General features: G+C 41.6%; 1 protein-coding gene across 3 annotated transcripts; it reads left to right on the plus strand.

The window, feature by feature from the left end:
- Positions 1 to 305: 305 nt before the first annotated feature.
- nt5c2l1 (5'-nucleotidase, cytosolic II, like 1) lies at positions 306 to 11,867 on the plus strand. 3 transcript variants are annotated; one of them, XM_083670568.1, is made up of 18 exons: positions 306 to 575; positions 3,694 to 3,767; positions 4,112 to 4,229; positions 5,009 to 5,104; positions 7,133 to 7,224; positions 7,370 to 7,427; positions 7,906 to 7,999; positions 8,401 to 8,454; positions 8,556 to 8,639; positions 8,915 to 8,956; positions 9,182 to 9,289; positions 9,391 to 9,457; positions 9,592 to 9,762; positions 9,853 to 9,904; positions 10,048 to 10,108; positions 10,478 to 10,654; positions 10,789 to 10,888; positions 11,085 to 11,867. In XM_083670568.1, exons 1-18 carry the CDS (start codon positions 433 to 435, stop codon positions 11,111 to 11,113), a joined length of 1,620 nt encoding a protein of 539 aa, XP_083526694.1. In that variant the 5' UTR covers positions 306 to 432; the 3' UTR covers positions 11,114 to 11,867. The 3 variants fall into 3 exon arrangements, with proteins under 3 accessions (XP_083526694.1, XP_083526695.1, XP_083526696.1); XM_083670569.1 differs by having other exon boundaries at positions 10,789 to 10,884; XM_083670570.1 differs by lacking the exon at positions 11,085 to 11,867 and adding an exon at positions 11,048 to 11,081 and having other exon boundaries at positions 10,789 to 10,884.
- The last annotated feature ends 2,651 nt before the right edge of the window (positions 11,868 to 14,518 follow it).

The raw sequence follows: 14,518 nt of genomic DNA on the forward strand, positions 1-14,518 counted from the left end.
TGTCTTAAATAAACATGATACAAAAAAATGATGCCTTAGGCTGTATCTCGAATAAACATGATATTAAAAACTGTTGTCTTAAATGTCTAGCTTTGTTCAGGTCCCAGTTAAGGAGTAGGCTATGCTGCTATACTATCAGAAAACTTGGGGCAAGAGCGTGTTCCCCTCCGCGTCTGTGCGCCTCTGATAACATAATCTCCGTGTTCAAAGCAAGTTTCCAGTTCGTCGTGCGTGTGACCATTTCATAGACAAGAGAGGGATGCGTATGCCCGCACCCACTGAGCTACGACGTTTTAAGAGAGGGGTTGGTTACTGACGACAGCAAGGGGGAAGCCTTTACGCGCAGTATCTGCGTAATTTTGCAACTTTTTAACGCCTCTTCAGTTACTGTTGAGGTGGTGACAACAAGGCTGTGGAACACTGAGATCTGATATGGGTAGCCTTTCTACAGAGGCAGAAACAGCAACTACCATGGAGTCCACTCGGATGTTGAATGATCAGTCTAATATTAAGTTGGACACAGACCCGAACTTTCCGTCGGATTTGCTCTTGGGGAAAAGGGACTATCATCACAAGTGAGTTGAGATATATGGCATATACTGTAGTAATTATCACACACACGGAGGGTATAGAGACAAACAATTTCAAGAAGCCCCAACCTAAGACAGTGCTTAATCAGCAATATTGACTTCATAGATGTGTGCGTGCATCTTATACAGGTGGGTATGCAGTACATTTTAAGGCCATATATACTGTATATATACAGTGCATTCAGAAAGTATTCAGACCCCTTCACTTTTGCCACATTATGTTATGTTACAGCCTTATTTTAAAATTGATTCAATTCATTTTTTTCCTCATCAGTCTACTCACAATACCCCGTAATGACAAAGTGAAAATAGGTTTTTAGAAATGTTTGCTAATTTATAAAAAAAACAAAAACTGAAATATCACATTTACATAAGTATTCAGACCCTTTGCTATGACACTCGAAAGTGAGCTCAGGTGCATCCTGTTTCCATTGATCATCCTTGAGATGCACACACCTGTCTATATAATGTTCCACAGTTGACAGTGCATGTCAGAGCAAAAACCAGGCCATGAGGTCGAAAGAATTGTCCGTAGACCTCCGACACAGGATTGTGTCGAGGCACAGATCTGGGGACGGGTACTGCGGTATTGAAGGTCCCCAAGAACACAGTAGCCTCCATCATTCTTAAATGGAAGACGTTTGGAAGCACCAAGACCTAGAGCGGGGGGGAGAAGGGCCATCGTCAGGGAGGTGACCAAGAACCCAATGATCACTCTGACAGAGCTCCAGAGTTCCTCTGTGGAGATGGGAGAACCTTCCAGAAGGACAACCATCTTTGCAGCACTCCACCAATCAGGCCTTTATGGTAGAGTGGCCAGGCAGAAGCCATTCCTCAGTAAAAAAGCACATGACAGAGGCACCGAAAGAACTCTCAGACCATGAGAAACAAGATTCTCTGGTCTGATGAAACCAAGATTGAACTCTATGGTCTGAATGCCAAGTGTCACATCTGGAGGAAACCAGGCACCACTCATCACCTGGCCAATACCGTCCCTAAGGATCGAGGGAAAGATGAACAAAGCAAAGTACAGAGAGATCCTTGATGAAAACCTGCTCCAGAGCGCTCAGGACCTCAGACTGGGGCGAAGGTTCACCTTCCAATAGGACGACCCTAAACACACAGCCAAGACAATGCAGGAGTGGCTTCGGGACAAGTGTCTAAATGTCCTTGAGTGGCCCAGCCAGAGCCTGGACTTGAACCTGATCGAACATCTCTGGAGAGACCTGAAAATAGCTGTGCAGAGCTCAACCTGACAGAGCTTGAGAGGATCTGCAGTGAAGAATGGGAGACACTCCCTAAATACAGGTGTGCCAAGCTTGTAGCGTCATACCCAAAAAGACTTGAGGCTGTAATTGCTGCCAAAGGTGCTTTAACAAAGTACAGAGTAAAGGGTCTGAATACTTATGTAAATGTGAGTTTTTTATTTTTAATAAATTAGCAAACATTTCAAAAAACCTGTTTTGGCTTTGTCATTATGGGGTATTGTGTGTAGATTGATGAGGGATGGCAGATATAAAACTGGCTCCGATTGGTGGACAAAGTGGAATAGGAATGAAGGTGTGTCAGACCAGGTGTGGCCCTCATAAGTTTTATTTGCCTTACGTATAGAGTATAATAAAACGCTTAATGATTCAGACAAAACATGGCACATATCCGAATCATGTTGATCAGCTATAATTCTAGGTGATCACATCGCATGCCATAGTGTTTTCAACACTTGATGGAGAGATATACTCATTGGGATGACAACAAACTTAGATTTCATATTCAGAGTGTCTTGGTGTATATCACACACACACTTATGAGCACCAATATCTTCCCACACCAGATAAATACTGCTTAATGTTAGGTAGTTACTGTCAGGGTTCAGAGGTTGCTTCTAACCACACTCCCACCATCAGCTGTCTCCTCCCGTTGCTCCCAGGGCAAACCTTTCTTACCTCATGTGAGGCTTCTCTCCAACAACACACTGCCAGAATAGGAGCCATCAGGTGAATTATTAACAGCAACCTTATATGTTTGAACTGGCTGATATTGGCAGGAGCTGGGGACTGGGGACAGGCTGTTGGGGGTGAGGTATAGGCCACTCTGACAGGAGGAAGATGGGCCTCTCTCCCAGGGTGTTAGTGATAGAGGCTCCATATCACATCTCCGTACCAACAGACGATGGTATAGCAATCTGATCCTCAAAAGTTGACCATTATGTCTATACCACTGGTTGTCCATTCATTTTCCTTTGTTCTACAACAGACTAGTTGTCATTACATAGATAACACTGCATTTATGTAAAGCTGCTGGTCAAGACCAGAGACTGCAAAGGGAGAGTGAGGTCTATAGGGACCTGTAGGACCAGACAGCATTCTGATGCGACACCAGGCCCTGCAAAGGAAGATCCCACGCAAAGCATATGTCAAGTAGGGGATCAGTGTCCTCAATGAGAGCATCTCGAAACAAGATACGTTAACTGTGGTCCAAAGAGGGACAGTGCCAAGCCTTGGGCATCAGTGTCAGCGGTACAGCCTCCATCCAAACATGTCTTCACCTCAAACGAACCCCCTCTTGATTGACGTGGCTATCTGAGTGTGTCTTACGTCATTTTGGCCGAATTGATGACAGATGCTAATGAACTGATAAGACTGAGGCTGTAATGACATGATGTACGGACGTAGTACTACAACCAGCAGGACTGACTGATTAAAAAAACATATTCTTTGATGATTGGTCTTCAAGACTGTAGTGGGTAAGGCCTATCCAAATTAGACCTGCCTATTGAGCCCCAGTGAATAAACTGCCATGTCTGTGACATACAGTACTTTTTTTTTATTTATTTTTTTACTATAAATGGCTTTGATAAATAGAATAACTCACATAATTAGCCGGTTAGAGGAAAGTTGAGTTAGTTTGTCAGAATGGCTGAGGTCTAATCTTGAGTCAGATTTAGAGTCACGAATAGCCCAAGCTATTCATCCTTCATTATATTATTCTTACCCTGTTGACAAGATCCAACAAGCCCTATCTTATACCTGCTTCTCCTCAAATAATTGGTCTCCAGATTATCTCCCAAAGGAGGTGCAATGGTCATGTTTTCCTTTGATTGCAGGGTGTTTGTCAATAGAAGCCTGACACTGGAAAACATCAAATGCTATGGTTTTGACATGGACTACACGTTGGCAAGTAAGTTCACACAGTACCACAACAGTATAGTTGACCTTTGCACTGAATGCTCTGATTCTAGTGAAGTCAATGTTGATTTCAGCTGATGACCCACTATATTCTGTCATAATTGGACTGTGAAAAGCGTTGTACAGTAAGCCTATGATATGTCAGCACATGATGTGCAGTGCCAGAAACTACAGAGGCAATGGAAACTGTTGTATTGCCGACTTTTAGAACAAATAAGATAATTATAAAGCATCTAACAACTAAATGTAAACATTCTATCAGTGACAGTAATTGCATTTTCCCTTACTGTTGACCTCTCTCAGGATGTAACTAATGCTTTCTTTGTCTCTGTGTAGTGTACAAGTCTCCTGACTATGAGGCTCTGGGGTTTGAGCTGCTTAGAGACAGGCTTGTGTCTATAGGCTATCCCCATGAGCTGCTGCGCTACATGTACGACCCTACCTTCCCCACTCGGTGAGTTCACTATCTCCCATGCACATCATTTACACACTACGCTACGAGGTAGTAAACTCTCTTACTCACTAAGTAAATGTGCCGTGGCTCCACACTTTATAGGTTTGTAACCAGCACTGACATCACACACGTCACAAGTTTCAAGTTCCAAGTTTATTTGTTACGTCTCATACACGAGTGCAGGGAGTAACATTCTTGGGCTCGGTTCCTTGGCATTGCAGCATACAATATACAAATGATACAAATAATACAAATACGCAGTAGTGCAATGAGGTAAGGACAAAACAATAAGTGACATAGTACAAGATAAGTGAGACAAGACAATAAGTGTAGACTCAGGATGGGACTCTTCACTGCTATGGACTTTTCTTATTAAAATGACCCCATCTCTCAAACTATTCATTTTAAGGTTATTTGTCGCTACAGTATGTGAATTCTATTTTCTGTATCCCCGACCCAGGGGAACACTATGCTGGCGATACATCAGACGTTTTATCGTTTCATCAGTACAAACAAACCTCCCACTGTTATATTTTCCCCAAAGGTCTCGCAACAGCAGAATGACAAGAATGGTCAGAGCAGAGGAGAGATAAGGAGCCTACTACCTGTGATAAGAGATAGCACAAATCTAAAAAAGAAAAAATAATTATCTTCTTGTCCTCTATCCCTGCCACCTCTCGCTGCTCATCTACGTAATCCTATATTCACCCTTCTCTTCTCCTCTATTCACCCCTCTCTCTTCTCCACTATTTCACCCCAACCTCTCCTCCTCTCCCCAGTGGCCTGGTGTTTGACACCATGTATGGGAACCTGCTGAAGGTGGACTCCAATGGAAACATCCTGCTCTGCACTCATGGGTTGTCCTTCCTCAAAAAGTAAGTGTATGTGTTAGTGTGTTGAAGATCAATGGTGTACATCTTATTTAGAAACATATGAGGCAGTGTTTTGCATAGGGATGGCTGTGTGTGATTGTGTAACAGGATGTCCTTAGGTCAACACTGAGAGCACATCTGCACAATCACTTTACAATGTCCTCCAGGCAGGGGAACAGGAGAATGTCACACATGCATGCACACACACTTATTCACACACACACACACACACACACACACACACACACACACACACACACACACACACACACACACACACACACACACACACACACACACACACACACACACACACACACACGGTTCACATGCAACTATTTTAAAATGCTCACAGTTCAAATGCCATTTTTTCCCGAAAACCCCCATTTATCAAACTTATTTTCATAACAGGTTCTTGTCCCTCTGCAATTTTTGTTACCCTGTCTTTGTTACATTTTCTTAGAGGAAAATTGAAAACTGTAACTGTGTGTTTCTGCTGTGTGAGAGAGTTTGTGAAAACATGTGTAGCAGAGTTAAGCTGCGTGAAGTATCTATCTGAGGTTTGGTAATAGGTTCAATAAAAATGTCAGAGTTGTTTGAAGATTGTTGTCGCGGGTGCATGGGATGGATGGACAGAGATTAAAAAAGAAGAGTAGGTTATGAGAGGACATGGGGGTGGTCTGTCCTCTTCTAACAGTGCACCTTTGGTCTTGAAAACCAGAGGTGCCTTATCTCGACCTCCACAAGACCCAACTGTGCACATCTGTGTGTGTTTTTCCCTGTACAATATTCAGCACATCTTTAAAAAAAAGTTGTGTGAGAACATCCCTAAATTTATGACGTATTGTGATAACTTAGGGAACATGGACATGGACAGCTTTTTGGAAAACAAATTGGACGCAGAAATAGCAGCACACAACAGAATCCTTGACACTTCTATTGGCTTCTGACAGTGATGTAACCAGCTCACAAATATTAGAACTATATTTATATTCAGCACCTGGTGCCATCGGATTTGGGAGTGAATGCCTGTGTGTTCGTTTGTGTTTATTATTATTATTCTGACAGTTTATTATGTGTTCATATTTTGGTTTATTGACAGTTGCATGTACCATGTGTGCATCTGGTGTTTACATCTTGAGTTAGTGTGTGAAGTTGCAATGATAGACTAGTAATCATGTTTTAGTTGGACACTGTATAGAGGACACTTGAAAGACCTGCCCCTCCTCCATCCATTCATAAATCAGGCTTTAGATGCCTGTGGGATTCCCTACCAGCAGGCTGAGCCAGGGAGAGGCTCCGGTTCCTGTTCAAATCCACTCACTCTCCACTTCATCCCTGCGTCTCTCACTCTCACAGCCAGGCGTAATGTTGCTTCAATGGACAATTTCAATATACAGTATGACTGTGTCTCCAAGTCATGCCCGAACAACAATAGACAACATATGAAAGCACAAATGCCTGTTTAGTATGACTTATCACACGGAAATGCTAACAGCTGTTTGGTGTTACTAATGAGGTCAGCTGAGTTGAGCTTGCAGGACTGTGTTAGTTTGCTCTCAATTTAAGTTTCAGTGTTTAGTGTACATTATTTAAGTACAGCCTGAGTAGGACTGTGACAACTCATTTCTGTATGAAGTTAAGTCTTTTGATGAGCGTATGTTCATGTGCATAGATCCAATAGTCATTGTTTCTGTTTATGTATGATTGATTACAGAGTCTGTATGTCAACTCTGTACTGTATGTGTGTATGAGGTAATGTTAGGGTCGGTGCTAGGTCTAGGGCTGGGGTTAGGAGTAGGACTGAAGCTAGGTTTAGGGTTAGGGCTGGATTTAGGGGTAGGCTGGAGCTAGGCCTAGGCTTAGAGCTGGAGCTAGGGTAGGGTTAGGGCTAGAGTTAGGGCTAGGGATGGAGTTAGGGCTAGGGCTGGAGTTAGGGCTAGGCCTAGGGTTAGGGTTGGAGCTACTGTAGGCTTAGGGTTAGGGTAGCAGACTTAACATCTGAACCTGTCTTACTGTCCCTCTTCATAGGGAAGACATCCAGGAGTACTATCCCAACATGTTCATTCAGAGAGGCAACACTGACCGCTTCTATATCCTCAACACTCTCTTCAACCTCTCAGGTACAGTACATACACTTAACATTCAACTTTACTCAGTGGTAATAGTGTTGCTTTATCTGTTAGTGAACGTACAAGTCTTACACAAGTCTCAAACCTGGCTCTCTATCATACTGCTAAGAACATAGCTCTCTTGCTCATCCTACAGAGACATACCTGTATGCCTGCCTTGTGGAACTCTTCACCAGATGCTCCAGATACACAAAGTAAGTGCATCCTTTCTTCTTTCCCTTAGTCCTCTTGCCCCCCATCCCCCTCTTTTTCTGTTGGGTTGTGAGAGTCATTCAGGCAAACACAGTGCCCTGCGTAAGTAATGGGACAGTGAAGCATTTTCTCTTCTTTTGGCTCTACACTCGAAAGGTTTGGATTTTAAATCAAACAATTACTATGAGGTACTCTCAGCTATGATGATGGTATTTGTGTACATATTGGTTTCACCATTCAGAAATTACAACACTTTTTATGTATAGTCTCCCTATTTTAGGATGGAAGCCAATATGTACACCAATACCATCAAATAAAAGCTGATAATCTCTACTTTAACCTTATAGTAATTGTTCGATTTCAAGTCAGTGTGTAGAGCCAAAAGAAGAAAAAATCCTTCACTGTCCCATGACTTATGCAGGGCACTGTAGATAGACTTATTTCTCTACTGTTTTTTTTTACCTGTCCATTTTTTTCCAGCTGTCAGCAAGGCTACAAACATGGTGACTTGTTCATGTCATTCAGAAGTATGTTCCAGGATGTGCGAGATGCCATGGACTATGTTCATGATACGGTTAGCAAAAGCATATTTTAGCATTGTAACTGCCAATAGCCCCTGGTCCTAGCATAAATTATTTTTTCTTGATGACTGATAGATAGATGATTTACTTACTTAGACAAATGTATTTGTTGTAAGTTGCTTTGGATAAAGGCGTCTGCTAAATGCCATAAATGTACATGTAAATGTAAACGCAAAAGACTGGTTCTATCCTTTCAGTGCTCTCTGTTGACACACTTCATTAGCAGACCTGTGGACATGAATGTTTTCTGATTTGACACACACACACACACACACACACACACACACACACACACACACACACACACACACACATGCACACAAACTGTACACTTGAACCCACTCAAACACATGTTGAAATACTGTACAATTGTGTTATACCATTTGTGTTACAGGGCTGTCTGAAGGACAGAACTCTAAAGAATTTGGAGAAGTATGTAGTCAAAGATGTGAGTATGGTTATACAGTCTATGTTATCAAAATAGCTGAAAACATGATTAATGAAATGACTTAGAGGAAGTGACACTGTCCTTTACTTCCTTCCCTACAGCCTAACCTCCCTGTGCTTCTGAGTAGGATTAAGGAGGTGGCCAAAGTGTTCCTGGCCACCAACAGTGACTACAACTACACTGAGGTGAGCTGCTAAGGTTAATGTTATGCTAACTGCCCATTCTTGTACAGAGCCACACTAACAAAACACAAACACAGGGCTCATTGTAATGCATGGGATGGAATGACAAATGGTATCAAACATGTCTTTGATACCATTCCTCATTCCATCCCATGCATTACAATGAGCCCGTCCTCCAATTTCTGCCTCCACCAGCCTCCTCTGATGTAGACAGAGGTGTGATGCCTATGACACTGCTGATGTTCATACTGATGGTTCATCTTCGTTCTCTTCCACAGGCTATCATGGAATACTTGTTTGATAATCCCCAAGGTTCCAAGGTAAGAGAAGGTTAGGGTTAGGGTTAGGGATAGAGTCTACTAGGTTCAAATGAAGGAAAAAAGCATGGATTAACTGTTGTGAGCTTTTTTGAGTCCAAAATGTGTCGTTGCCAAATCAAATTGTGTTGGCTGAATTTTTCACAACACAATTTTAAGAAAAACTATATATGTCATTCAGGTGTTTTGGGCTTTAACATGATTACTCTCCCTGGCCCTTCACTGTAGTCTGGCAACTCAAAGAGATTGTGGCGCCCCTACTTTGACCTTGTTGTCGTGGATACGAGGAAACCACTGTTCTTTGCAGAGGGTACTGTGCTGAGGCAAGTGGACACGGTAAGGACGACCTTTGACCCCATCATTACAATTGTGTATTGAGAGGATACCATGAAACACCACAGTACATTCACGGTTGGGTCTATCCTACCTTAACACAGAACACAGGGAAGCTACGCATTGGGACATACACCGGAGACCTCCAGCATGGAACTGTCTATTCTGGAGGTGAGAAAATGTTTTTTTTGTACATGAAAAAAGAGAGAAGATGAATACAGTTGAGAGAAAGAGAGAGGTGTGTGTGTGCATGTGTGCAGGTATCCTCTCTTATTTTCTGTCTCTTCCCTGACTCCTCCCCCCAGGCTCCTCAGACATTGTGTGTGACCTGCTGGGTGTGAAGGGGAAGGACATCCTGTATGTGGGGGACCACATCTTTGGGGACATCCTGAAGTCTAAGAAGCGACAGGGCTGGAAGACTTTCCTGGTGGTGCCTGAGCTAGCCAAGGAGCTGGAGGTGTGGACAGAGAAGAGCCGTAAGTAGGACAACCTCCTTGTGACGTGACCATAGCAGCTAGCAGCAATTGAAGCCATGGTTGTGATGAGTTTCTCTCTTGCCCCTCAAGATCTCTTTGAAGAGCTGAAGCGTCTTGATGTCTTTTTGGCTGAGCTTTACAAGTGAGTGTGCTTTTTTTTTCTGCACCCATACTGCTCTTTGTTTTCCATATATACACTTTCGGTGACTCTCTCAGCTATCACATTTGTCAGAGCTGTGCTTGATCTTCTCAGCTTGACTGGTCGGAATTTCTCTGTCCCCTCAGGCACTTGGACAGTGGGAGTCAAGAGCGCCCAGACATCAGTGCCATTCAGACCAGGATGAAGGTGATCACACTTCTCTCTTAGAAATGGTCTAGCACCTTGACACACATCCACCATCCACTTATGTGTGTGTGTGTGTGTGTGTGTGTGTGTGTGCGTGTGTGTGCGTGTGTGTGTGTGTGTGTGTCTGTGTGCCGTGTGTGTGTGTGTGTGTGTGTGTGTGTGTGTGTGTGTACGAGCGTGCATGTGTGTATGCGTGCGTGCATGTGAAGAGGTGTGTGTGTGTGTGTGTGTGTGTGTTTGTGTTTTCTCCAATCATATTCATACTGTATGTTACCATACAATAATTACACTTTAGTCTGGTTTGGATGATGTATTTCCCAACATGCTAACTGTGTTGTTGTGGTGTACTTTATGTCCTATGTGTGGAAGGTGGTGACCTACAGAATGGACATGTCCTATGGGCAGATGGGCAGCCTGTTGCGGAGTGGCTCCAGACAGACTCTGTTTGCCAGCCAGCTCATGCGCTACGCTGACCTATACTCTTCCTCCTGCATCAATCTGCTTTACTACCCCTTCAGTTACCTGTTCAGGGCCCCGCCTGTGCTGGTGAGTCACCCCCCCCCCCCAAAAAAATAAAAAAATAAAAATGCTTGAGAGTAAAATGAGTCTCACCTACTGATATCTCCAATGTTTTTTGTTTAACTTCCCGTAATCCTTTATTAATTTATGATCTTTGTCAGATGCCCCATGAGTCCTCTGTGGATCCTTATCCCGTTGACTTTCCCATGCCAGAGTTTTCTGTAGCTAACCATGTCCACAGGATAGCTGAAGCTAAGGTAGGTCTGTGTTATCAATTCTTTGAGCAATCTCAGATTTACGCACATGCTTTAATTTACTGGATGTCTATCTGTTAGAATAGACATTGTGAATCCTACTTAAAGCCATAAAATGAAGTGAATATTTATGTTATTTATGTTATCTATATCGTCTATGTCCCAGATGAATTAACATCAAACCTATCACCTCTCATTTCAAGGCAACACAGCAGACCTGAGAGACACGTGAGGATGTATCAATACATTTTATCCCTTTGAAAATGACTTTTCCTCTGATGAAGATGGCTGCTTTTACGTGTGTTACAAATGTACGTCCATTCCAATGACAATGTGACTGGCAATTCCATTTTCTTTTTTTACACAGCAAAATCTAAGATGAATTACTTGCACCACCTGCTGGACTAGAATGTAACTAGTATTTAATCTAGAGTTCACTCCTGCAATTACCCCTTCACTACGGTGTAAAAGTGTATTGTGAATGTGTTAATAAAATACAGTACAGTAAAACGTGGATAAAGACTGGTGGTTACTGTATATATGAGGGGATGTTTGTCTTAATCTGTTTTTGTGTGTATTCATCTATTTCATAGCCTGTATTGTAAGCCATAGGCAATAATGCTTTAGTTGTTTAAATGCTGGTATATAATGTTTTCATGTTAACTTATGATTATTTAACAACAAAAAACAACACATTGTGACCATACCTGAAATGTCAATGTTTGGGGTAAATGATTGGCTCATGTAAGTTATGGTCAATGCTAATATAGCTCCTCCGTTATTTTGTGGTGGTTATTACATAGATGGATTATAAAAGAGATGAAACAACGAGTCAGTAAAAGTATTGCTTTATCTTTAAGTCCTCGATGTAATTTCACAAGTAGCATATGTAATTAGTTGTTTGTAATAAAAATGCATCCAAAGATAACAAGTCCAAAACAGTACTTCTCCTTTCTGTTAGTGTTGATACACAATTATAAAGTCATTTCGGCATATTTCAAGTAGGTGTAGTTACGTCCTCTGCCCAGCTGATGGCATCAACTTGCTATTCTGTGCAACACGCTTGCAGGCAGTCCAATGGGTGATGTGGAATTTTCATCACCCGACACTTGGGAGCATGGCCTCATGTCCATCATTCATTCCCCACTCATTTCAACAATAACAGTGATTTAAGACGTTTTTCCATCGAGAGAGCTGTAATTTTGAGAGATGAAGTCAACAACAAAATCGAATGAAACGGATTATCTATTGAAGCCAGGTGAATAATGCAAACGTGTTTTACTAGATGTTTTTTTTTCGTTGCATCTTCCTCTTACAAAACGGCATCTGATTACCCTAATTCGATTTCTACATTAAATATTCTCATAAATAGGGCCGTATTGGTTTGGTATATATATAACCTCATGAGCTAAGCAATTTAACCGTAACACACACCTTTATTTATTAAGTCGGGCCTATATGCAATTTCCTCGTAGATAATCTTCCCCAAATGCAGGTCATAAGCCAATTTATATTAGGAATTTGCCCTGTTCTAATCAATATAATGATTTACAATAATGGTAATGACTTTCCAGATGAAACCAATAGCCGACGACGATACCTTTATGCAATCAAAGAGGTGGCCCCAAGGATGTCGGCCAGGTCACGTTCGGGTGCACGGGCGCGTCACATGGGTGTTAACTTCGCCCACTTTCACTTATTTCGACCTCTCTTTACAATGTTTCATAATTTCAAGTAAAATAATGGAAACAATGATCGCATAAGAGGCTTTATTTGATGGCATTTCTAAACGAGAAAAACATGTTTCTGGAAAATATGGCCCTCATTTATTAGGTAAGATTACATGCATAGATGATTCTTTTTTAAATTAATTAAAACGGTTACCAATTCCTTATTCCTTATGGAGTACAATAAAGACCAATAAAACCTTGAAGCAAATAATACTGTATCTTTATTTACAGTACATGTATACAGTTTAGGACTAGCTAGTCTCATAAACTATAGTATGACACAATAAATCAGACTTTTAAAGACAGAGCAGTGCACTATTAATAGGCTAATTTATCAACTGGATAAAACTATAACTTATTTTAATTCTATAATTTAGCCTACCCTATGTAAACATCCTTCCAACAAATTCACCAACAGGGAACTCTGAACTCTTAAACCACTTTATTTGAAAAACACATAAAACACAGGCATGTGAAAACATTCAACTTATACATACTTAACTTAATATTCAAGAATACATGAGTTTGGGTTTTCCTGTGAAAAGTAGTACACTGTCTCCTACAGCCTTTTGAGTCCTCCTTGACATATAATTAGCTCATTAACTTATATTCTCTGCTGTTAACAGAGTGCAATAGGGCTTGTCTGAACCACACAACGTGGTGCTCAAAGGCACTGACCTGTTGGATTCAGCTGCAGGACACTCAGTGCTCTATCCAGTCAGATATGACTGCAGACGCACCACCGTCCCCCATTCCACACATTCCAGGATTTCCCAGAAAGCATTGCAAGCAAGCCTCAACAAGTCACATTCTTCACTCTGGGGGAATTTCGCACAGTCAAGTGGCTGAGATTTGCTCCGCCTTACAAGCACTGCCTTTCCTTCAATGCACAATCAGATGAATAAATCTATTATCTTGTCCCTTTAACCAATATAGTCACTTTTGTAAATAACTATCTTTATCTTTGGACAGACTCAGAAGAAATAGCTGCAGAAACATCAAATAGACTTGAGTGTCTTTATTTGATATTAAACTATGGCATAAGCCAAAGTGTGTGTACATGGGAACAGAGATTCTAACAAAATAACAAAACAAAATACACAGGTGGAAAATAGGCTACTCCTTACCTCACCTAACATTTTTCTTTTAATTGTTAATAAATTATTCAGTCTCCCACTGAAGGTGAATTTCACAGTACAGTCTATTCTATTCTACCTCTCTATCACTACATATGAATACACAATACATACATGAGAGTTGGATTCAATTCTAATGATTTTAAGACAGAATTGTCTCCTAGCTGGCAATCATCACAACAAAACTCTCTCACTCGGACTGATCCTTTTAAGGGCTCACATATGTGGCACACACAGCACAGGAGCCCTCCATGAGACCCCATCCCAACTCACCCCATCCCCCACCATACATAGAACAGGACCTGCCTCCCCGCATTCCTCCCAAACCTCCCCTCCCCCACTGACCTGCCTGCCACCACAGAGGATGCTCAAAAACATACTCAAGTCAACTCTCCCTTATTTTGGCTTTTTTCACTGTTACTAAACGGTTATTACACCAGGGTACACTGCAGGATACTTTAACTGCCAATAGGCTGTACTACATAAAGCCAGATTAAGTAATTCCTAATGTACATTTTAATACTCATAAAGAGAGATATTTCTAGAAATATCCAAAATCTATAAACAACATACATCTACATAGAAATAGGTATACCCTTTAGTTCTGCTCGTGGCTTGATTTGAACAAGATTGACACATGGTCAGTAAGGATTGTGTGAAAGAGTTTGACATCTGTTTTTTTTCCTTCAAAATTGATCATCTGATCTGGGATTTAACATTAGGGCTAGGTGGAAAACAGATTTTAGCCAACATACTCCAATGTGGATATGG

Source organism: Argentina silus (assembly GCF_951799395.1).
Source record: "Argentina silus genome assembly, chromosome: 5".
In the NCBI taxonomy this organism is placed as follows: Eukaryota; Metazoa; Chordata; class Actinopteri; order Argentiniformes; family Argentinidae; genus Argentina; species Argentina silus.

Coding starts and splice junctions, on each gene's coding strand:
- nt5c2l1 (XM_083670568.1), top strand. CDS start 433: ATGGGTAGCCTTTCTACAGAGGCAGAAACAGCAACTACCATGGAGTCC. Junction 9,905..10,047: donor TTTTTGGCTGAGCTTTACAA/GTGAGTGTGCTT, acceptor CTGTCCCCTCAG/GCACTTGGACAGTGGGAGTC. Junction 10,109..10,477: donor CCATTCAGACCAGGATGAAG/GTGATCACACTT, acceptor TATGTGTGGAAG/GTGGTGACCTACAGAATGGA.